The sequence below is a fragment of the Alligator mississippiensis genome, chromosome 6 (assembly GCF_030867095.1).
Source record: "Alligator mississippiensis isolate rAllMis1 chromosome 6, rAllMis1, whole genome shotgun sequence".
In the NCBI taxonomy this organism is placed as follows: Eukaryota; Metazoa; Chordata; order Crocodylia; family Alligatoridae; genus Alligator; species Alligator mississippiensis.
Genome location: NC_081829.1, coordinates 40,807,370 through 40,832,813, shown reverse-complemented (window position 1 = coordinate 40,832,813; position 25,444 = coordinate 40,807,370). Strand labels below are relative to the sequence as shown.

General features: G+C 42.8%; 1 protein-coding gene across 13 annotated transcripts in view; it reads left to right on the top strand.

Annotated features, from left to right (window-relative positions):
* PARG (poly(ADP-ribose) glycohydrolase) overlaps positions 1-25,444 on the top strand; it is a 143,011-nt gene that overhangs the window by 91,819 nt on the left and 25,748 nt on the right. For 11 of the 13 annotated variants that reach the window (XR_009463023.1, XM_019497121.2, XM_059729802.1 and 8 more), the window contains 3 exons: positions 3,299-3,446; positions 23,805-23,883; positions 25,064-25,172. Coding sequence is in view for 11 of the 13 variants with exons in the window: in XM_019497121.2 (XP_019352666.1) it covers positions 3,299-3,446; positions 23,805-23,883; positions 25,064-25,172 (336 nt within the window). In the remaining 2 variants the exon portion in view is untranslated. Of the gene's footprint in view, positions 1-3,298; positions 3,447-7,411; positions 7,570-23,804; positions 23,884-25,063; positions 25,173-25,444 lie in introns of those variants that run through there. The other 2 variants (XR_009463024.1, XM_059729809.1) reach the window with 2 other exon arrangements.

The window sequence follows — 25,444 nt, the reverse complement described above, 5'->3', positions numbered from 1 at the left end:
ATTTGAAGCCATAGGATACTGGGGATGTAAATATCACTTTAAAAAATGACCTGTTTGACCTCCTCTAACGACATCGGTTAAGTGGTCCCATGACAGAGGGGGCAGAGCATCACAGGGAGCTGGGGTCGAGGATCGTATGTAGGATTGCAGAGAACTCTGCCGCCAGCCAGAACTGAACCCCATGGCCACAGTAGGTTCCTCACAGCAAGTAGGAGAGAGTGAGAAGGCAGCACCGCCAGCAGCAGCAGCATGGGGTGGCAGGGCCCTGGCTCAGTGCTGCCTGCTGTTGGGGGAATGGTTCCAGCAGGGGCAGTCTAGGACATGGCATGGGTCCAGGCTGCAGCATGGCATGGCTGCTGTAGGGAGGTGTAACTAGTGGTTACCTGGGAGACTAGATCTGAGCAAAGTTGTGCAGTGGAACTGGCAGGGCTTAATTAGGAACGAGTACAGCGGTGAGGCTGCCATTGGGTGCTGCAGGGGCCAGGTAAGGAGCTAGGCACCCCCTGCCTCAGCACCCACAGTGGCTGCCGCCTGCTGGAACAGCCATGCTGCACCCAGTTGGTGCCTTCAGCCTCCAGGTACCTGGAGCCCTGTGTGGCACCTGCCTCCTCTCTTCTCTTCTCCTCTTGGCCATGGCCTCCCCCCCACCAGGCTCCAGCAGCTGCCACTTGGCAAGTATCCATGTGCCATGCAGGATAGTGCCTGAGGGATCCACCTGTGGCCTGAGCATCCTCTGCTAAGAGCTGCAGCACTGGGGCAAGCCCTTAGCCAAGAAAGCTGGAGGAGTGTGACAGGAGCCCAGCTGCTGGCTGCATCCAGACATAGAAGGGACCAGCTCCTGGCAGAGGGTGCCAAGCCCACAGTTGGGTGCCTCAGGCATGATCCTGTGTGACACGTCTGTCTGCCATACAGACCTGGGCTGGGAGAGCCACTGTGTGTCCTTGCCATGCAGCAGCTGCCAGAGCCCAGAGGTTGGGCAGGCAGGTGGGAGGGAGGTGCTGCTTGGGGCTCCTAGCACGTGTGGGCTGGAGGCACAGCTGTCCCAGCAGGTGGGAGCCCTTGTGGGTGCAATAGCGAGGAGCGGGAGGGATGCCTGTCTCTGTGCAGCCTCCCAGTGCTGACCTGGTATTGCAGTACCTCTAGGTCTGGTGCCAGTTCCCTGTGGAGGGAACACCCACCCATTTTTTTTTTTACTTTTTTTTTTTTTTAAAAGCCCCCCCTTCCCTCTCCCCCCCCCCCCAAAAAAAAAAGAAAGAAAAAAAGAAAAAATGGTTCTTATCAGTATGATTGCCTAATGTGGGCCATGCGTTTTGTAGTCGTGCTCAGTGTTGGCTGCATTTAATGAACATCACAGTTGGTTTCCATTACTGAGCACATGTTGCTTTTGGCATCAGTTTAATGATGGACAGCGTATTTTATGAGGTTTTGTTGTATGTAAATGTAAGACGAGAAGCTTTTTTCCTCATGCTGATTGGGGAGAAAACACCTCATCTTATATTTGAATAAATACTGTAACAGTAATACGTTAACCAGCTGTTGTCAGGCAGCTAAAATATTGTAATTAATGATGTCAAAATTCTGCTTAGATACCGAATGAAACAGATGAGAGAGTGAACTTGAAGAACCCACTGATTTGATTCTGCATAGTAGTGGGGGCTAACTTTTTGGTAGGAATGCTGCAGATTAGCCCTGCTCTCTCCCTGAGTGCCACTCTGATCCCCTTTCCCTACCCAGTCTGCTACCTTGCTTTCTGCTTCCTGCTCTTTCTGCCTCTGTTTCCCCTGTCCCCTCCCTGATTTGCTGTCTCTCACAAATGGGGGCTGCTCGTGGCATTGGTGGCATGTGCTGCAGGTTGACCAGCCCTGCTGTATGGTATATATGCGGCAGGAGAAAACATCACTGTAAGCTGATTGCTGAAGTTTTATGTGAGGAAAGTCTTGCTTGACTCACTCTGTCGCTCCACTGAACCTGTATTGAAAAAATCATAAACTTAAAAACTGCACTACAGTATTAATTTTTCTTCCTTCTCCCTAGCCACCCATCCTATAACCCTGGAAGAAAGGAGGAAATTATCATTCCTTTTATGTACCATATGAATTTACATTAAACTCAAAAAGAATAAATATCTCCTGAGGGGTGATATTCCCTCCTTCTAGTCATTTTTGAGTCTCAATAAACAGTAGAAATCCCTGTAAATCCCTCTGCTCATATGAAGAACTCTTGACTAGAGAGTGTGAACTTTTGTTTTGTTTTATATACCTCAGACACTTAGTAACACCTCAGCTACTAAATGTCTGTTAGCATTTCCATTTAGGTTTCATGGGGATTTATTTCCTTTATTATCCCTATTGGTTGTTTCAGTGCCTTGCCAGCAAAATTAAAAATAATTCTAGACTTGAGCTTGGCATATCATGTCAGTTTGTTGTCCAAGGGCAGTATATTCAGTCTGCTTCTCCTTTTTTTGCCACCCTCTGAGTTTGGCTGAAGTGTCTTAACTGATCATCCAAATAGAGACAGGGGAAAACATAATTGAATTTGAAAGATTGGGATGAAACAGCTTCCTTTTGGTGTATAAATTTATCCTGGACACTAACTTACAATGTAAACCTGATTGATTGATTGATTTATCTGTTTCTTTATTTATTAGTGTAATTGGTTAATTTTGATACACTGTATATTATTCTCAGTCTGCCAGATGTGAGATGTGTGCTACTTGTAAAACACTTTGAGTCTTTCTCTTTCTGGCATACTTTCTCTCTATATTCATGGTGATCAGGTCTCTTCAGTCATACTTCACAATGAATCTTGCTAGAAACAGAACTGTTGGTACCTAAGCATTACTGAGCTAAAAATGGTTCAAGACATATAGCTGATGGCAGAGTGTTTGCTTAAAGAATGTGTCAGGGAAAATTGTAATAAATCTATGTAAAAATGGGAACAGCAAATACTTTCTTTTACAATTGTTTACACATGAAATGTCTCTTTAAATTATCTTTTGAGTATACAATATTTTATTTTATGAAATATAAATCTGTATGATGCTTTATGGTCTATTTCAGTCTCAAACTTCTTAATATGCCCACCTCAAAATATGTTGTCAGGCTTATTCTGCTCAGAAGCTTGAAGGAAAAAAGCAAGAATTTCATATGCGTCTATATGAAGAACTGGTTGCATTTCTAAATGCTAGTGGCTAAATAAGTAAATGCCAAATGGAAAGATTGATCACGCTTATTTACTCTATTGATGTAAAGATGCTTGCCTAGCCTGTAACCATCTGGGCCATTTTTTTTCCTATTAGGTTGATTTTGCAAACCGTTTTGTTGGAGGTGGTGTCACTGGTGCAGGACTTGTACAGGAAGAAATTCGCTTTTTAATCAATCCAGAATTGATTGTATCTCGACTCATCACTGAAGTTCTGGATCACAATGAATGTCTTATTGTTACAGGTTAGTCTGTTATGTTGTTCAAATATTTGAATACATGTGACATGCAGACCCACTGGTGAAGCCAAGAGACTTAGGCTGAGATCCCTAAAATTGCATGGTCTCCAAGCCCCATTGACAACAGTCACGTTCACAAATTGGCTATTTCATAAAAATTTTTCTTATAGCTCACCAAATTGAAATGAAATATTGTGTAAATTTTCCAGCTCTCTTTCGTACATTATCACTTACATTTTCAAAAAGTGTCCTGTGTTCCTAACTCTAGCTTTTAAAGACACCACAGTGCTACTACTTGAGTATTTCTGCCCCTGCTTCTCCTATATTAATGTTGTGATAGGAGATTGGCCTGGTACTGCTATGGTGTGAGTTTTTTGAAAAATCCAATGGGCTTCAAGTTGTACTAGGTCAGGTTTTATGGTAAAGGCAATTTTTTTTAATGTAATGGTCTGATGGTAACAGCCGCGTGATAGAGAGGAAAATTGTAGTACCTGGTACAATACCAACATCTCTGTTTATTCTGGATTTCTTGAATGAAAATATTAAAATTTAATATTGAAGAAGCCAGCATGTTTACTGAAGATGTCTATGGTGCTTGGGTTATATCTGGAATGTTCACTAAGCTCTTAAATTTCTGTGTTAGCAAATCATGAATTCTGTGCAAAACCTGTAGTGGTTTCTGGGGAAGAAGTCTCACTTTTTATTATGCCATTCCTGACTCCAAAACTTGGATACTTGATTTTGGGATGGTATCACTACCAGTATTCCTAGGAAATGCATGAAACTGACTCATTTGAAGAGGGATCTTATTGTTATAGTTATTAGTTACAGGCAACCCCTGCTTAGCACTCTTAACTGGTTCCTGAAAAAATGAGCGTTAAGTGAAACCAAAAGTATTTGATGACCCAAGATGGCAACTGCAATTTTTTTTAATGACCCAAGATGGCAACTGTGAGTGTTATAACGAAACTTGCTGAGTGCTAAGTGAAATCGGGTATCGATTTTAAATGAGCGTTATAGCAAAATAGCACTAAGTGAAACAGCATTAAGCTGGGGTTGCCTGTACATGTTTTGAACAATAGCACATGTAAACAAAATAAAAATTGTGAAATGGGCTTTTGAAGTAACTAACAGCACTCTGTTTATGCCATCTATCATTTGAAGTGCAGCTACATCTAGGGTGGAAAATGACAGGTGTTTTGAATAGCAACGTTCAGCAGTTTAGGAAAGGAAGTTAAGTGTGTCATAAGCCTGTTACTAATCAAATATTTAAATTTATACATGTACACATGTGCTTAAGGAGTTTTTTCCAGGATTGATAAGTTACATAAAGCTGCTAAGAACACAGATCTGAAACTATGCAGGACTCTAGCAATCCAAGGCTGAATTTTGTTAAGCCATCAGGGATAAAATATGATTTCATAGATTCATAGATGTTAGGGTCGGAAGGGACCTCAATAGATCATTGAGTCCGACCCCCTGCATAGGTAGGAAAGAGTGCTGGGTTTAGATGACCCCAGCTAGATGCCTATCTAACCTCCTCTTGAAGACCCCCAGGTTAGGGGAGAACACCACCTCCCTTGGGAGCCCATTCCAGGCTTTGGCCACTCGAACTGTGAAGAAGTTCTTTCTAATGTCTAGTCTAAATCTGCTGTCTGCTAGCTTATGGCCATTATTTCTTGTAACCCCCAGGGGTGCCTTGGTGAGTAAAGCCTCACCAATTCCCTTCTGTGCCCCTGTGATGAACTTATAGGCAGCCACAAGGTCACCTCTCAACCTTCTCTTGCAGAGGCTGAAGAGGTCCAGGTGCCCTAGTCTCTCCTCATAGGGCTTGGCCTGCAAGCCCTTAACCATACAAGTGGCCCTGCTCTGGACCCTCTTCAGGTTATCCACATCCCTCTTGAAGTGCGGCGCCCAAAATTGCACGCAGTATTCCAACTGCAGTCTGACCAGTGCCCGATAGAGGGGGATTATCACCTCCTTGGTTCTGTTCATCTTGCATCTGCTGATGCACGATGAAGTGCCATTAGCTTTCCTGATGACTTCGTCACACTGACGACTCATGTTCATCTTGGAGTCCACTAGGGCTCCAAGCTCCCTTTCTGCTTCCGTGCCACCAAGCAGGCCATTTCCTAGGCAGTAGGTATGCTGGACATTTTTCCTCCCTAGGTGCAGCACTTTGCATTTCTCCTTGTTGAACTACATTCTGTTGTTTTGTGCCCACATGTCCAACCTGTCCAGGTCTGCTTGTAGTTGTTCCCTGCCCTCCGGTGTGTCCACTTCTCCCCACAGTTTTGTGTCATCCACAAACTTGGACAGAGTACACTTCACTCCCTCGTCCAAGTCACTGATGAAGATATTGAAGAGTATCAGTCCAAGGACCGAGCCCTGCAGGACACCACTGCCCACACCCTTCCAGGTTGATACTGACCCATCCACTACGACTCTCTGGGTACGACCCTCTAGCCAATTCGCCAGCCACTGGACCATATGTATTTCACTACATGTTTTCTGATATGGTGTCTCTACTTATTCTGAAGTCAGTGCAAAGGCATCTACTGTAGTCTGTGGAAAGTGGATGAAGCTATATGGCAAGGAGTTTATTAAAATGCCTCAATTACTGGGGGTTGAAAAACCAAACTCACTACACTAAGGGTTGGCAACCTACAGCCTGTGGAGCCGTGGGCATTCAGTGGCTGTGCCTGCACTGTACTGCAGCTGGGTGGTATGGACTTGGCCCTTGCTGTGCTGCAACTGGATAGTGGAGGCTTTAGTAGAGAAGGGGGAAGCACTGTTTGTGCCATGCTACAGCTGGTGTCAGGAATAAGTAGCAGAGCCAACCTAGTGTCAGCCAACCTAGTGTCAGCCCACCTCAGACATGAGCTGGGTCATTCCAGCCTACCATGGGAAAATATTGCTGATGCCTGGTGTACATCATGGATTATTTCACCTTGCTGTCATTTATTTTTCTCTGGATGAACCTTGGATAATTTCTTCAGTTAACATGAGGAAAAATTCAGAAGAAACCCAATGAACTCTAACAGTCTGCAACATTTTAATGAATTGCTAGAGTCCTGCATAGTTTTGAAGTTTTGAGTTGGGATTTGAAAATGTTTTATGTCAGTTGATAATTTAAACTGAAGTTTAAAAGATCCAATAATGTGTTTTTAAAAAACCTCACTTTGTCCATTTAACTAATGAATCCCCCCTACCCCCGAGAAAAATGTCAATATATCATAGTATATTTTTTGCGTATGCTCTAGTGGAAGTGGCTAGTGACAGGCTGAATAGATAGAACAGGCTGAGAAATAAGACTCATCCCTTACACACAGGTCTCTGGAGACTCTTAAACCTTCTCCAGAGCTATTTTTAAGTTCCAAGTAAGAAAAGCAGCAAGGAAGACTGTGTAAGTAAAAGCCACAATCAGTCACTATTAACAGATGCTTGTTTTGCCAAACAGTTTTCCAGTTCCTCCTTATGATCAGCTATAGTTAACTTGATTGAAGAACGAAACAGGCTTCTAGTCACGAAACAGAATAAAAGAAGAGCGGCAGCCATCATAAAGAAAAGAGAAGGAAAGAAGAAAGAGGCTTATAAACAATGGAAGCTTGGGGCAGGCCCCAAGAAGGACAATTCCACAACGACCCACATTTGCAGGGAACAGATAAGACAGGCTAAAGCGGTGACCAAACATAGATTAGCAGCAGGAATCCAGGAAAAAGTCTATCTTGGGTACATGGGGAACAGGAGGAAAACAAATGGGAGTGTGGGCCCATTTCTCAGCAACTCAGGAGATCTACTTACTGGTACCCAGGAAAAGGTGAACTCCTGAATGACTACTTTGTCTCAGTCTTTCACCGGACCAAGGGAAAAACAACACCAGGTAGAGTAGAAGATGAGCATGGTAATCACCTTCCTACTATTACTATAGAATTGATGTATGACCACTTAAAAAAATTAAACGTACACAGGTCAGCAGGACCAGATGATCTTCATCCAAGAGTGCTGAAGGAGCTGGCCAAAGTCACTGCGGAACCCCTGGAGAAATGCTTCCACAACTCATGGCACTGTGGAGAAGTCCCTGAGAACTGAAAGAGGGCCAACATTGCTCACCCACAAGAAGACTTGGGTAACTATAGGCCAATTGGCTTAACTTCTATCCTAGGAAAAATCCTAGAAAAGTTCATCAAGGAGTCTTGCAGAAGATAAGATTCTGAATGACAGCCAGCATGGCTGTCACAGGCAGGTCTTGGCTTACCAACCTCATCTCCTTCTATGACCAGGTAACTCACCACCTGGACACAAGGGAGCAGGTTGGCATTGTATACCTTGACTTCCAAAAAGCATTTGGTCTAGTATCCCCCAATGCCTTTGCGAGAAAATTGTGGGCTTAACTCCGAGACAGTCAGGTGAGTGAGAAACTGGCTGCAAGATAGAACCCAGAGAGTCATAGCGAATGGATCTGTCCTCCTGGCGAGACATTGGCAGTGGTGTCCCGTAGGGGTTGGTGCTCTGTCCAGTACTTTTCAACATCTTTATTAACGATTTGGATGTGGGGGTGAAGAGCTTACTGGCCAAGTTTACGGATGACACCAAGTTATGGGAGAGCGTGGTCATGCTTGAAGATAGGTTACAGATACAGGCGGACCTAGACAGGCTAGCAAGTTGGGCGAATTGGAATCTGATGAAGTTCAATGTCAAGAAATGTAAAGTGTTCCACCTTGGGACCTGCAGTCCCCAACACACCTACAGGCTGGGCGGCACCAAACTGACTAGCACCACAAATGAAAGGGACCTGGGGGTAATAATAGACGACAGTATGAATGATCTGCAGGTGCAATGCTGTAGCCACTAGGGCAAATAATACTCTGGCACGCATCAAATTGATGCATCTCCAGCAAAACCAAAGGGGCAATTCTTCCACTGTACTCATCAGTGGTGAGACGATGCAGTACTGCAGCTACGCAGTTCTGGGTACCACACTTTAACAAGGACATGGACAAGCTTGAGAGATTCCAAAGAAGAGCCACTTGTATGATCAGAGCCTTAAAAGGCAAGCCATATGAAGAAAGGCTGAGGGATCTGAGATTCTTCAGCCTGAGAAAAAGAAGGCTGAGAGGGGAGCTGGTAGCAGCTTACCTCTGTATTAGGGGAGTACATCAAGGGCTCAGTGAGCAACTGGTCTCCAGGGCACCCGAGGGGAAAACTAGGAGTAATGGCTGCAAATTCCTGGAAGATAGATTCATGTTCAACAGTAGGAAAAACTTCTTCACAGTCAGGGTGTGTGGACTGTGGAATAAGCTCCCTCCAGAGGTGGTGCAATTGCCTACCCTGAAAATCTTCAAGAGGATACTAGAGAGTCACCTTGCTAGGGTCACCTGATCCCCAGTTATCTTTCCTGTTTGGTGCAGGGGGCTGGACCTGATGATCTTCCGAGGTCCCTTCCGGCCTTACAGTCTATGAAAGGGAAAGGCAAACCAGCCAGTACTCTTAGGATCTTGATCTTGCTGTGTGTTTGTGGGCAGAACATAAATGTCATCTATGGTAGAACCACTGGAATGGTTGGATCTAACCTGAATGAGGCTGAATACATGAGGCTTTGGCAGCATTCAGTCACGGGGGCAGGGGGTGCTTCAGCTTTTGGCATTCTTTTTCCATACTGCCCTGGGAACAAGTGCCAGCTGCAGGTGTTCTTCCCATGCTGCCATGGAGACAAGTGCTGGCAGCTGCTGGGACCTAGCACCTAACCCATCCCTGGGGTCATTCTGGCCCTTAGCTGGAAAAGGTTGCCTACCCAGTCTACATGGTGCCTAGAACATGTTGCTCTAAGTTTGCGCATGAAAATGTGCAACTTGTCCAGTGCTTCACGAGAAGTTTGTCATTTTACCCCCATCTTAGAAACTGCAATTTATTACCGCCCATGCAAATATATTTCCTAGCATGAAAAGAAGGTGGATTAAAATAGGTTTGTGTATCTATTCTTCAGTCAAGAATACTTGACTGAGAGGCCCAGATGGAGCTGTGAGCTCCTGATAATGCAGTGTACAGCTGACTGCAAGGGTGAATTGTCTCCTTAATATGGGAGATCAAGAGTTCAGGATTTAAAAAAAAAAAAAAAAAAAAAAAGGTGGATCAGATATTTGGAGATGGAAGAAAGACAAAAATCCATGTTGACATGTGGAGAGAAAAAAAAGCACTTCAGTGCCTGTGAAGGGTTTAGATTTTGGTAGGACCTTTTCCCCCCTTTCATTCCAACCAGAAGTAAGATGATGCAAAACGTTGCTGAACAAAAAATGATTCAGTTTTTATAAAGGACACATCTACACATGTGCCTATGATGCTTGATGCTGTTGTTACTGTGCTGTCATTTAGTGCTTCCTTTTAGAAGTACTAAATGATGGCATAGTAACATCCCATACTGCACAGTGCTGGCAGCACATGGTTATTTTTAGCCACTATGTCGCCGTAGCAATGTGCTACAGTGAGGGAGCAGGTTGCTATGGTGATGTAGACTGCCCAACATAACAAAAATCTTTTTGATTGAAAGAGAACCTCTGACTGGATAGGCTTCTACAAACATGTATTTTAGTACAGCTCTGTCACCATTTAAAGCTTTTTTGTTATATTTTATGACAGATTGATTACATAGAGAATTGTCAAGCAGCATTTACAAAAGTGTAGTGCGCTTGTGTCATTACATGCTTGCTATAGGTAATATGAATGTGAAGTTTTGGAACAAAATGGAAAACCATTTACCTGTCCTAAAAAATAAAAAAGTGATTTCAAACACTTTCCTAGTCCACATCAGGACAAAAACAAGACTTTTCCAGTATTTAGAAGTATTTTTTACAACTTTCCTTTCCCCTTCCACCGCGTGCACTCCCTCAGAGTTATTAGTAGCCGAGTAATTAAGGATCTCACTGGGATGTGTAAAGGTGAAGGTTGACATCTCTGCTTTGCCTAATTCAGCTCTGGAACTTAAAAATCAGTCTGACACATTTTGTAGGTCATTTTCCAAACTACTAGACTATTGACTGTTTTGGGATAGGTATTGATGCATCTCTTCTAATTAACCTGTTCCACTTTGCATAAATAAAAAGCATTGTGCCAGAGGGGGAAATAATTACTATACCTCAATGGCTAAGGTGCTCACCTGGATTGTAAGAGAATGATGGATCAAGAACTTGAAACTGTCTTACATATCAGTTGAATGCCTTAATGCTCTGGGCTATTGGCTTTTCTGTGGGAGCATCTCTTATTTTCTCTCTTTGGATTAGAAATTTAGCTTGGATCTAAAAATGTATTCCTGATGAGGTTTGTTCTCCGTTCTTCCTCCCAAATCTGCTGCCAATTTGGTAGCAGCTGTTACAAGGTTAAACCCCTAGGGTTTTGCTGAGCAGGAAAAGAAAAGTGTGTGATACTGATAAGTAGACTGTCCCTACTCCATATGGCCAGTATTCAGCCATGACTGTGGAGTAATATATTTTTTCTCCTTCTCCCCCCCCCCCCCCTGCCCCCCACAAGGTATTTGTCTTATCTGTTGGGTGTGTGGGATGTGGGAAAATATGGTGGTAAAGATGAGCCCAACTGTGCAAGCCTGCTTGATAGCCCATCTGGGGATAGTAAGCAAATAAGTTTTCAAGGTTGATAGACATTCACCGTCAGAAAAAGAAGTATGTACTAGGAACAAACAAGGGTAATTTTTTATTCAACCAGTATTCCTCCAATCCACTTTACTTCATTATAGTGCCTTCTAATTAATATCTGCAATGTGATGTTCTGCTCCCCTAATGGAAATGGCCATTTCATCATCCTCATTTGATCTCTGGCTTTCTTCCATCTCAGTTCTTAGGTGAATCTCTGTTCCATGCAGCTACCCTCCTGATAAATTACATTCATTCTATGATGCATCTTGACTCAGTGGCCTAATGGATGTAACTGTGCTGCTCAAATTTGCAGAATAGTCTGAGAAATTGGGGAGAAAATTAGATTTATTGTGATTGTGCAGCATCTGGTTGATATCATCACTGTAATTAATGTGAAACTGGTCATGCAAGGCACTCAGTTCTTCAATATAGATAGCATTATCTTTCTATAGAAATGTTGAAGGGAATGCTAGAGATTCCTGGGATAATATATTTCCCCAAATGTTTAACTATTACTGTGCTTTCTTGAATAAGACACATGTTGTTTTGAAAGGCAGAATAATGAAAAAAAAGATTTCCTTAGCAGTACTGGTAAGTGTGCTATCTTCCCAGGGAAAACATAGGGAGCTGCTGTTGCAGGGAGTGGGGAGAGCAAAATGTTGGAGCTGCTTTTTTAACTCCCTAGCTTCAGGACACTATAGGTGCTGCTGGCTGAGTCAAACTGCCCAACTGCTCTTCATTTCTCTTTCTCTTCCTGAGCTGGGTATACAGCCTGAAGTGCCTGCCAGGTCATCTGAGGGCCTGAACCTAGCCAGTTTTGCCTGTGAAGTCAGCTGAGGGCCCACCCAGCTGGTTCAGTAGGAGCCTCTGCCTCAGCACATGGGCTTGGCTCCATTTTAGTAATAAAGCAAAGGTGAGCCCTGGGTGCCAAGGCAGAGGCTTTTGCTGAGTTGGTAGCAGCTTATGCAGCACCAGCCTTGGTCAGGGAAAGAGAAAGTGTCCATAGACAACAGCAAGGGAGCTGCTGTTATTAATGGTAATAGCAGCTTCTGCCATACAAACCTGTTGGGGGAACAGGCTTGTGTGGCAGAAGCTTTCTCTACCCTTGACAGGCTTGCATGGCAGAAGCTGGTATTACCATAATTCCTTGGTTAAAATGTGCTCCCCTATTTCCTGTAGCTGATTTGGTGCGGGGGGAAGTTGTGTGTTTTATGTGAGAAAATATAGTATTATCCTGTTTGTGTACCTGATTGCAACAGACCCGATGGTGACTGCTAAGGTTGTATAGAAAGCCCCAGAATTACCACTATTGTTTCCCTTTGGCCTTCACCCCCCCACCCCACTTTCTTCCCTCTCCCTCCCCTACTTTAGCTTTTTGTTTTTCCTTTCTACCTATTTATATTTTCACTACATCCTCTTACGCTTTGAGCTTCTCTCATTCCTGTTTCCCCGATCTCCAACTATTTTCTTTTTCACTGACAGCCTCTTTTCCACCTTGTATTCTATCACTGTAATATCTCCCTTTAACCTTTTTTCCCCCTGATCTATTCCCCTTCCCTGCTTTACCTTCTGTCTAATTTCCACCTATTTACATTCTCACTGACATCCTGCCACACTTCCAGCTTCTCTCATTTCTTGGAGCCTCAGAACAGCATGCCCTGCTGCCACTTGCCCACATCCAACTCCCCCTCCCCGCCCTGTCTGGACAAGCTATAGCAGGGCAGAGCCCCTGCTGTGAGTGCTGCTGCTCGCATCCCCCTGGCCCAGCTGGGCAGCTTGTCCCAGCCCCAATTCTTCGCTCTCCCCTCCCCCAACCCCACCAGACTTACCAGCTGGAGGTAGCTGTCAGCTGCCTGTTTAGTCTGTGGCTGAATCTCTGAAGCGGTTGAATCTTTTCTGAAACTTTTCCGAATCGATTTGGATGCTTTGAATCAATTCAGAGTTTTTAATTGGTCTCCCGATTCGATTTGGAGATTCGATCCCCAAATCGAGCTGAATCTTCTCCAAATCGAATTGGCTACCAAAGCTTTGCACAACCCTACTCCCTATGCCTGAAGAAAGGTGACTGCAGCTGAAAGCTTGCCAAGAGCTTTTTTCCAACTACTTAGTTGGTCTAATAAAAGATATCACATCTACTCGAAGAACCATGCCTGCCTTGGTTTACTGTACTTACTCTTGTGCCACCTTTAACTTACTTTATAATTTGTCCTCTGAACTTGAGTAGATATCTGCCTAAATACTGTATTTCTTAGCAGTGGAATAATGTTGTAGTGTGGTACTCCAGGAAATGTAGGCAAGACTTTGTGGGTAATATCTTTTATTGACCAACCACATTGTTGGAACAGACTTTGACAAGCATTCAAATGCAGCAGAGAAGAAGAATGAGAGGTCTGTCTCAGCGATACAGTGAGTCCAATAAAAGTTGGGACCAGCCTTTTTGGCATGCGTGCCACAAAGTAGCCCCACACCTTCCCCTAAGGTGTGCCTAAGCTTCTGTGCGCCACAGAGGCTGCTTCTGGCATGCATACCACAGGGATTGGCCATCCCTGCAATGGAAGATATTGCCCACAAAAATCCTTGCCTCTCACTTCGTTCTTAGTAATTTTTTTTTCTTTCTCTTTCTGTTTTTTGGTATTTTGTTTATTGGGTAAATGGCATATCGTTTGGCTTTTAAAGACTTGTTTTCTTTGGGGCTCTTCAGTATTATATGGTATCTGAGGCTTTAATTTTTAATCCAAATATTGAAAATGTTGATAGTTTAGCCAAAGTATAGGAAGGAATATGGGGAGTATGAAGATTAACCAGTAATTCCTGCAGATCTTTTTGTTGTTTTTTATTTGTTTTTCCCTCCAACAACAATTAACCCTGTGATTCATAAGCAAGATGATTGTGTCTTGAACAACCATGTTTGTCAGAGTTTTCCAGGGTTTCATTTATAAAAATCAGTGGTTTTCAGTAATGCTGAGTTTCTGGACATGAGTTTAGATTTTGTATGATTTCCTTGAGCCTCTTGATTGTTTATTCACTATTTGATGTTTTGACTATCAAAAGCTGCTTTTTCATAAAAATAGATGAAAATGATGACCCTTAAATTAAAAAAAAAAAACAAAAAAACCCACACAATATTGCTTAATTTCTGGTAACCCAGTGATTTCCATCTAAGTGCTGTATCCAAAAGAGACATTTTATTTTCAAAGTTGAATGCTTCTTAGTCTGTTCTTAGCTGTCAGAGGTCATTCACTTTCCTTGCTTGTTTTTTTTTTTATTTTTTTGGCCAGACAGTTTTCTCAAGCATATCAATAAATGAATTGAAAAACAAGTAAAGAACAGCGTCACTGACGTGTTTTGTGTACAATAATTTTAAAACTACACAAAGTGTTTGCTCGTGCTCTCTCCCATATAACCACACATGCGTTCTCTGTCAGAAGCACTTTCTTCTGCAACTCATTTAACATTTATATAACAGTAAGCGGACTCCTGGTGCTCCATCTTTCTTGTTTGAGAGTTTAGTGGATTGGTTTCTGTTCCTGTTCAAGTGAATTGTTAGGGTCACTTCTATTTCATAGATTGTAGAGTCGGAAAGGATCGCAGTGGATCATCATGTCCGACCCCCTGCCCCTGGCAGGAAAGAGGACCGAGGTCAGATGACCTCAGCCAGGTGACTATCTAGCCTCCTCTTGAAGGTGATAGCATCACCTCTCTTGGAAGCCCATTCCAGATTCTGGCCACCCTTACTGTGAGGAATTTCTTCCTAATAGCTAACCTAAATCCCCTCTCAACTAGTTTATACCCGTTATTCCTAGTCACTCCCCTGGGGCGCCTTAGTAAACAACGCTTCCCCTATTCCCCGTTGACCTCCCCTGAAAAATTTATAGACAGCCACAAGATCTCCCTCAGTCATCTCTTGTGAAGGCTGAAGAGATTCAGCTCTCTCAACCTTTCCCCGCAGGGTCTATCACAAAGGCCACTAATCATGCGAGTGGCCCTCCTCTGGACCCTCTCGAGATTCCCCGCGTCCCTCTTGAAGTGCGGCGTCCAAAACTAGACACAGTACTCCAACTGCGGCCTGATAAGTACTGCATAGAAGGGGAGGATCACCTCCTTTGTTCTATTAGTCATGCACCTGCTAATGCATGACAAGGTGCGATTGGCCTTGTTGACGGGCTCGTTACACTGCCGGCTCATGTTCATCTTGGAGTCAGTTATGACTTCAAGATCCCTCTCTGCCTCTGAGCTGCTGAGAAGGACACTCCCTAACCTACAGGTGTGCTGGGGGTTCCTCCTTCCCAGGTGGAGTACCTTACATTTATCTTTATTAAATTGCATCCTGTTTCTCTCTGCCCATTGATCCAACCTGTCCAGGTCAGCCTGAATCTGCTCCCTGCCCTCCGGTGTACTAACTTTGCCCCATAACTCGGTATCATCAGCAAACTTGGAGAGGGTGCTCTCTATGTCCTTGTCCACATCGCTGATGAAGATATTAAATAATATCGGTCCAAGGACCAAACCCTGCGGGACCCCACTGCCCACCTCCCTCCAGGCCAAGAAGGAACCATCCACCACCAATATTTAATATTGAATGGAGTATTAAATTTGATTCATCACATTGCAAACATCTGGAACCTAGAATCAGTTCTACAGAAGTCTGAATTCAATAAAAAATGATGGGTTATAATAGGTTAAAAGGCCAAACAAAGAGCTAGTAAGAAGGCTCATCATTTTAGAGTCAAGTGCTTGAGTGGAGAAAATATTTAAGCTGTATATATACTCTTCAATACTTTGCCATTCCCAACTTCTATTTCGTTGTTCCCTCAGATTGCCATTTAGAGTGAACAGATCAATATTCAGAATCTGTTCTTCACATGAGACCAAAAAAAGAAAGTTGTATGCATTTTATTTGATTACTTAGTTCTTAAACCTTTCCAGTTACAGGCTGTAAAATTTAGAAGAGATTAAGTTTACCCTTTGTTTTATTCTTCTATATCATTCTTATGAAAAATTCTGAGTTATTAGTGCCTGAGTCAACAAACTCTCTCTTATAGGGCCAGCTGTCATAATATTGAGTAAACTGAAAGGTTTATCTCTACTCTCATTTCTATACTATAAGCAAGGCTGCTAGTATGGCCTGTTTGTTAAGGTTTTCCAAGACTTCAGATGTTGTTCTTATTTGTTGATAACTTTTAGCAGTTAGAATTTGGAAATCTAAAAGTTCTAAATTGTCCTTAGGCTTTTTTCCTCCTGAAAACTTCATGCAAACTCACAGTTTCTGAAAGTAGAGCTAGAGACAAATAGGTTGTTTGGACCATGTAAAAAAAATGGTATGATCTTTTTATTGAAACAGTCCAGCATCCCCAGGGTTTTTCAGGTGGTTGGCCTGTTAGGAATATGCCCCTTTCTATCGCAATAAAAATCTTCCCAAATTTGGCATATTTGTAAAGCGTTGAAAAAAGCAGTTCACATTCAGAAACTTACTAGGGCTTAAGACCTAAAATCCCTGAAATTTTTTAGTGCGTGTACTCCAAGATTATCGCTCTCAATGTTTCCTACATCATTCTCATAAAACACCTAAGTATACTTCAGCCCATAGATTTGGGGGCTGCAAAGATCTTTCCCAGTAAGGCTGTTCTGGGGGGCATGGAGTCAGAATTGAGATCAGTGGATCTGTTCTCAGTGCTTTTAAGTTGCATCAGGACACCCCCATGCAAATGCAGAACAAAAAAGTGTAGCCCCTGTCTTCAAAAAGCTTGTGCAATCTAAATATAAGGCAAGAGTTGGAAGCAGACAGAGAATAAGAGTGGAGCCCTGGCTTAATGGAGGAAGGAAGTCACTGATTTTTAAATAGAAAGGAAAGAAAGCAAGGAAAGATTAGGTAACCAAGTAGATTGGGACACAGAGGGCACATCTACATAAGATGCTAAATGTGCAGTAGACTAATTCTGCTGCATGTTAGCATGTCATGGCAAAAGCAGTGTTATTGTGCTAATGCACAGTAGAATTAGTCTTCTGTGCATTTAGCATCACTTAAAAGGGGTGTGTCAGCACTACTTCTCAGTAGTGCCAGTTACAGCACATTTAGTTAGTACGTGTTATTACAAGTACTAAACTTAATGCACAGTAACCACAGCACATTAATGCATGTGTAGATGTGCCCAGAGTCTGGTAAGCCTGAGACTGGAGAGTAGAAAAACTGGGAGGAGGTTCATTGGCATCATAATTGGGATTTCCTCACTTGATGCTCTCTCTGCAACTCAGAGGATGACTCTGGTTTCAGATCTTCCTTCCCCTTTGCACTCTGCTGTGACCATGAACCCCCTTCCAGGTGGAAGCACTGAACTTCTGGACCAGGACCTCTCATTTCGCTGTTTCCCATTGCGAGGATCCTTAGCTGTTTTAGCCCCAGGTGCCTTATTAAAGAGAATCGTGGTGTTTGTCACAGGCTATTCCAATCTGACCTCTCCCTCCTGACCTTGGAATGGGAGGTCTCTTCAGACCCAGCCCCTGGAAGGGGGGATTTCTTGACATTAAACTGCTGTCTTCCTCTCCAGATGAGGTAATCATCCTTCCTTCAGTACCACGTATGGATGATTTTTAGGTAATTTAATTATGTCATGCAGCAGGCAGCTCAGACTGCAGATCAGAGAAGGCAGCTGATGAGTCTACACAGAGCCTCATGAGCATTTTCTATCAGTTTGCATCTAGAAAGATCATCTTCCCCATCAACCAGGTGATAATGATCCCAGCTGGGATCATATGGCAGATGCTGGTTGATCAGTCGGGTAAAGGTTGCAGACATTAGCAGTCATTAAGTTTCTAAGTTGCAGGACTTGGTTCTCATGGTGACTTCAGTTACTGCAACATCTGATGGAAGGGTAACACTACAGTGAGTAGACAGTCCAGCAAGTTTGTGGAGCATGTAATTTTTGATCAAGGTGATGGAGAGGCTAGCTACAGGGGAAGCTGTTCTCTACTTGTGGCTCACAAACAGGGTGGAATTGGTTGAGAGTGTGAAGGTGGACATTAACTTTGGTAACTGATCACAAAACGATAAGAATTCAAGATCTGAAGGGATGGGAAGGAGAGCAGCAGAATAGATTTAAGAAAATTAGACTAACGAACTCAGAGAACTGGTGGGCAGAATTCTCTGGGAGTCAAGTCTGAAGGGAAAAGGAGTCTAGGAGAGCTGGGAAAGGAGGCTTTATTAGGGGTGCAGGAGCAAGTTATCCCAGGGCAATGAAAGAATGGGAGCTGCAGCAAAGAGTCCAGCCAGGCTAAACGGCAAATTCTTCAATTATTTGAAAACCTGAAAAGGAATCCTACACAAAGGATCCTTACTTCATCTTATTACTAAGGAAGAGAGTATAAGAGGCATGCAGGGAGAAAATTTAGACGAACGTACAATTTGAGATGGAACTGGCAAGGGACATAGGAAGCAATAAAAAGGGATTCTACAAGTCTGTGAGAAATACAGGGTAGGGCAAGAAAAGTATAGATCCCTTATGGAATTCAGAAGGTAATATAGTTGCAAATGATTCAGGAAAGGGGCAAATATAGTATTAATCTTTAAGAAAAGGAAGAAGGATCCAGGAATATTGACCCCAGTCGGTCTAACCTCAGTACTTGGAAAGATCACAGAGCAGGTCTTCGGGGAATCTATTGTGAAACACCTGGAGGAGAACACAGTAATTGGGACAGCTAGCATGAATTTACCAAGAGGAAGTCATGTCTGACTAACCCGATTCCCTTCTATGATACGGTGATAGGATCTGTGGATATGGTGAGAGCAGTGTATGTGATGAACCTTAATTTTAGCAAGGCTTTTGATAGTCTCCTATGCCGTTCTCATTTATATGCTAGGAAATACAGACTGCTGTACTGTCAAGTGGATACATAAAGTACTATCAAGTGAACACATAACCTGGTTGGCTCATTGTGCTCAAAGACTAGCCATCAATGCCTCAATGTCTAGTTGGGAGGATGTGTTGACCTAGGTTCCTGAGGGGTTTGTTCTGAGTCCAGTATTGTTTAATATCTTTGTTTATGATTCAGAGGATAGTCTTGAATGTACACTTAACAAATTTGAAGATGATACCAAGTTGGGTTGAGTTGTAGACGCTCTGGACGGTGAAGCTAGGATTCGGAATGACCTGGAGAAATGGCCTGAAATCAGTTGCACTTGCAAAGATAAGTGACATGTCCTGCATTTGGGATGGAACAACTGCATGAGAAGTACTATGAAAGAGAACCTGGGGGTTACTGTGGACCTTAAGCTGAATATGAGCCAACAGGTTGCTCTTGTTGCCAAAAAGAAAAAAAACAATGCAGCCAACAGCATACAGACTAACAGAACTAACAGAAGTGTCGCTTGCAGATCAAGGGAAGTAAATTCTTCCTCTCTACTTGGCACTGGTGAGATTTCACCTGGAGTACTGTGTCCAGTGTTGGGCCCCACACTTCAAGAAAGATGTGGGCAGATTGGAAAGTCCAGTTAAGAGTGACAAAAATAACTACCACTAGAGGTGTGGCTGCCTGTTGCCACCACTGACACTATGGCAGCCAGCTCTGCCTTGTGTACCATGGCTGCCCCAGACATGGAGGTGCCCACTACATCTCTGTCCTCACCTATAACAGGAAAGATTCTATCAGATGAAATAACCTAGCTAAATCTGTAGATTTTCAGCCTTGTGGCATAAAAGATTTTTCTCTATCCACAAGGCCTCTGCCCTACCATCTTAAATTACCTAGCGGTATAGAAGAATCATGGCCTGTCTTTCAGCTCTGTCAGCTGCTGTTTATACTCAACAGCCACTTGTGTAGGGTCAGTACATCTTCTGTCCAGCAGTGTTGAAATTTCTTAAGGACCTGACAGTCTTGTATGAGATGTGGTCCCTCAGTGAGACCTAAACCTGGATCCACTGCCCTCTCAGGACCACCATTCAAACTGATGGCCACCTTACTGCTGCTCTATCTGTTAATGTCCACATGCTGGTAGCAGGTTTCCCTCTTACTGTGTTTTATCTGTGTAGGATCTTTCTTTTGGACTCGTCCTTGGTTCCCACCCAAGATTATCACTGAATTCCACTTAAGTCTACAGATTCACTTACCAATTTTCTTCTCTCAGTTTTGCTCTAAGAGGTGAAGCTTCTTTCCACACACTTGACATGAAGAGCCCTGTTCTCTTATATGCTCAGGATTAAGCCTTTCCAGACATTTCCTTGGCTGTTGATATGTGCACTCCAAAGATGCAAAAACCTTCTGCTCAAAGACCAACTATTTAGCTCTCAGACTGAATCAAGGTTTGCCACAAAGTTACCAAGGAGGACCCCTAATGTTAATCGGAACTTATTCCTTCTGAATTTCTTTACTCCAGGCATCTGTAGGGCAGCCACTTGGTACTCCATATAAAACTTTACCAAGTACTTCAGTAACTATGAGGTCTTCTAGGGTAGATGTTGAATTTGACGAATCAGCCTGTCTATCCCTGTTTGCAGAGGACTCTGAGACTCCCCTCCAGGTGGATCAGGTACTGCTTTGGCATCATCACTAGTAGAATGTGTACAGATATGCACTCAAAGGAAAAGAATAGCCTAAAATTCTTGAAGTATTGTCCATATGTATATACCATATGCTACCCTCTTTTCCCTCTTCCTCAGTGTCCCAGGTACTCTAAGATCCGAAGGCTGAGAAGAAACTGAGGAATCAAAGTGCATGCTGCCTGAGTTCTGCAAGGGTAAACATTTTCTTCTGGCCTGAGTGCTTGAGTAATATGCATGTTCTCAGTAGAACATACATATGAACACCACAAATGGAAGAACTCCTGCTTGTTTAGCCAATAAGCTACAACTGGATGGTCTGTTGAAGACTACAGAATGGGATTGAGGATGCATTTCAGTGGATGTTGTAGGGGAGAAGGAAGCCAAACTTTTTGGCAGGCATGCCACAGATTAGGCCTGCACCCTCACCAGGTGCTACTCCAATCCCCTTTTCCTGCTCAATCTGCTCCTTTGCTGTCTGTTCCCTGTCTTATCTGCCACTGTGCTGCCTTCCTGGTCTGCCACGTGCCACACATGGAGCCTGTCTGTGCCATTTGTGGTGTGTATATTGCAGGTTGGCCACTCGTGATGTAGATGTCACAAGCATGACCTGGACATCAGGAGCTGGGGTATGCACCAGTGTCACAACCAGGGAGTACAAACACTAGGCTATCCAGTTGTAGCTTATTGCTTAGGCAGGGGTTCAAGGTTGGCTGAGGTGCAGGCAGGACCTAGAGATTAAGAGCTAGAGAGGTAGAAGGAACCACATTAGAAAGCAAGAAACCAAGAATCAGGAGCAAGGCTAGGAACTGAGAGCTAAACGGGATATGTATCCTGTTGCAAGCCCTCAGAGCACTGCAAAGGCTGCTGCTTATATTCAACAGCCACACCGAAGCACCTTAACTGGAGCCAGATGGCAGCACTTGAGCAGCCAGTCCCACCCAGGCAGTCAGGGTCACCTGGGTACTTGTTCATCTGTCGACCATTCTAGGCGCATCCACACATGCAAGCATGTGCGCTTGCAGCAGCTCAAATAGAAGCAGTGCAAATTTGAGCCGGGGCTTTTTGTTTCAGCACATGTGCTCGGACACGCGCTGTGGTGTGGAGCAAATTGTGCCACTTGGGGCAAGATAACACTGCCTGGCTGCTCCCGGATCTGCAGCCAGGGGGAGCTAGAACCTGGGGCCAGCACCTGTGCTGTCCCCAGCATTATTAAAAGCTGCCCTGTCCTGGCCTCAGCAGTATAAAGAGCTGCCTGGACAAGTAGCTCAGGGCTACTAGCTCTCAGGAGCTTCTGGGGCTTAGCCAATTGGTACGTGGGGACACTACCCCTTGTGCCAGCTGAACTGCTGAAGCAGCCCTGAGAGTTCCCTGCACCCTCTACCCAGCAGTCTGGCAGTGGAGGATGCTGCCTGGCTGTGACCTGCTGCCCACCTGCCAGACCTGGATGGGGACCAGTAGAGGCATCTGCCCCTCTGGGCCAGCTGCCAGTGGACTGTGGTTGCAGTGTTGGCCTCTGTGCGGCACTACTGCCATGTGTGCCCCTGCCTGGCCATCTTGGCAGCCATCGCCCAGAAGATGTTTTGGGTGTGGTGGCCTGCTTTGAACTATCAAAGCATGTCCTCCTGGCCCCATTTGGCAACCTTAGGAGCAGGGCTGGGGGGGCTCCAGGGGTTTGAGGCGGGGCAAGACACACGTGTGTGCTCGTCTGGATGCGCCCTCTGACTCCAGACAGGGGTCTTGGTTAGGAGGTAGTTGTAAGGAGTGACATCCAAAATGAGAGACCTCATACCTGATTAGTGAAAAGCAGACCTGGATGGAGCATTAGAGTTTTCAGGGTATGCAGTGTTGATGCCTAATGCTTCTATTGGGTAATAAAATGCTGCATCTCTCCTAATGCAAGGCAATAATTAACTCCTTCATTCTGGTCCTTTCTCCTTCATATGGTTTATAGGTTTTCTTTCAGAGAAATAAACTTGTTCTGTGACAACATAGTTCTAACTAAGATCACTTTTCCATTTTTACCATGTTTCTTTCCCATGTTTAGGTTTATTTCAGTAATGATGGTTATAATATAGTGGTGTTACATTATGACTACTGGGGTGATGATTTTATTGTTACTGTTTTGTACATAATTAGTTAAAAAGTTTAAGCAACAGTGAACCTACTACCTGTTTAGCCCTGGTCAGAACAGAATAATAGTGCTTGTCATGTTAAAGACTTTAACTATGTACTCATGAGTTGTAATAATACAAATGTTAATCCTTGTCAGTATATTACAGATTTCTTCCCTTCTTTGTATGATTGAGTCCTGGTATTTCCAAGGCAGCAGAATTGAATTGACTTTATAAAGAGAGCTCTTAACGTTAAGAACTTAATCCGTTTTATCAGGGTTTGTTCTGTGTGGAATTTCTTTACTTTTAAAACTCCAAATTAGATATCACAGTCCAATTATTAAATCTGGGTAAAATAAACTTGGTACTCTATTTATTTGTATGAAAGAACAGCTGATTATTCTGTGCCCATCACAGTAGAACAGTGACTGAGATAATACAACCGTTTCTGGTCTTCTGGGCTGATCAAGCATGACAGCTTCCCTCTGCTATAATAAGGCTGTCAATGCATTTCATTAATGCTAACCAGACACTTTTTCTCAGACTTGGCACTCCTAAATTTTAGCAAGCTCATTTTCTTTACTTGGATGGCAGTAAGGCATCTGGACTGTATTAAATAAGCATTCACTAACAAAAACTTTTGGTTTAAAAAATCATTGTCCACTGAAAATTTTATATTGGATTCATTTTTGTCCATTCTCTCTCTTTCCACCTCCATCCCTTTACACACATTTCCCTCACAGTGCCAACCCTGGCAAAAGCAGTTAGCTTATTGTTCCCTGCCATTTATCTTGTGCCTTTTTCTAGTGAGTTTACTGTGGAGTGAGGAAGTTGAGAAATGCATATACTTACTTGTTGCATGTTAGTGCTAGAAAATTCAAGATGCCTATAGCTGTGACTGCCAGTGTTGGAAAAGATACTCATACACAAAGAAGTCACTTTGTCGTTTAACACTAATGTGTAGCCCCCATTAACATTGATATAAATTGTATATACATTCTGAGAAGCAAAGATTCCTCAAATGAGAGGGGATTTGCAGATAGTGTGTGAGATGTGTTAAATTATTTATTTCAGGGACTGAACAGTATAGTGAATATACAGGCTATGCCGAAACATACCGATGGGCAAGAAGCCATGAAGATAAGACCCCAAGGTAACATTTTCACTGTTAAATGGCTTTAAAAAACCAAACCAAACAATTGTTTGTGAAAAAGGCAAAACGAAATTGCATTGACATTTTGAACCTTAGCTCTTTGGATACTTATTTTCTCTCTTTTCTTTCACAGACATTTTTAATTAAGTAAAGTACTTACATTTTTATAGACCAGGCCTATATATTCTCTGGCTCTGGAATTTGTTACAAAATCCATACTTTGCCACAGGATTATGCAAGGTATTTGGTGCATTCATTTAAAAATGTCTAGTTCTCAGTAACCATGATAGGTTTTCAAACAAGGATTTTTGAGACTAAAGGTAACTTGCAAGAGTAATTCTGAGACATTTGAACTGCCTACAGTCAGAAAGGGTGCTGCCTCTGAAACAAAATGGCAGCTGACCAACTTCAATTGTTACTACTAATTTTTTTTTTAGTTTATTTTAATTTTTTTTTGTAATAACACCAACCTAATGTGCTTATTTTGCAGTGCTAAATGGCTTCCCTTATCTTCCCAGGTTCCAAAAGTCTAATCTGCCAGTACTTCATTTTCAAATTCTGACAGCTTTTATAGTAATGAGTTTTCAGTACAAAAGTCTTATTAACATATTAAAAAGGTTTTTTATGGCATTCATTACCATTTATATCAGAGTGCTTCACAGATATGAGTTTATCTTCATATACCCCTGCAAGATGGTGGTATTATCCCTACAACGGCTGTGTTTTAGAGCCGGTAATGAAAACATTAAACAGATTCACAGTCAACAGGCCTTGATCTGCGCAGGAGTTCCTGGAAGGGTTCCTTAGGTAATGTAATATGATAATGAATACATGCTTCTTGAAATATATATTTGATGTTGGGGATATAGGTAGAATTAGTATTTTTCTGATCATTCAGTGCATCTGTAAAGTCTGTGTATTTACACGTTTTATTAGACCGTTAAGTCTAGCATTCAGGTTGTAATTGGATTTCTTCCTACAGATTTAGAAATACTCATATTTTCCTCAACAACTCCTTTTTCAGAAGAGTTCCTTGTGATATTACATTACTGCTTTTCTCTGACATTATTTCCATATTTTTACTCTTGAAGTCCTAGAAAGAATAAGTCATTTTGGAAACTTTTTATCTGAAATGTATAAAATAGTTAATGTCATTGTCCTTCTCTTTTCCCCACTATAGAGATGAATGGAAGAGGCGCTGCACTGAAATTGTTGCTATAGATGCGTTTCATTTCAGGCGTTTTCTTGATCAGTTTTCTCCTGAGAAAATTAAAAGAGAGCTCAACAAGGCTAGTAATTTTTTAATCCATCCTGAAGTTTAAGGTCTATTATTTCACAGCTGAAATAATAATTTGTCATGCTTTCTTAATAATTCATTCAGTGTCAACAACTCCTTTAAAGGACAACTTAATTTTAGTGTCATTTTATAAAAGGCGTAATTCAAATTTTGCAAGGTAAGATAAAAGAAACTTACTACATAGAATGCTGATTGATAAATGGTTGTATTGTAAAAACTAATCGGGCTATTGGGCACTTATTTCAAATACACTTTAGAGATCCT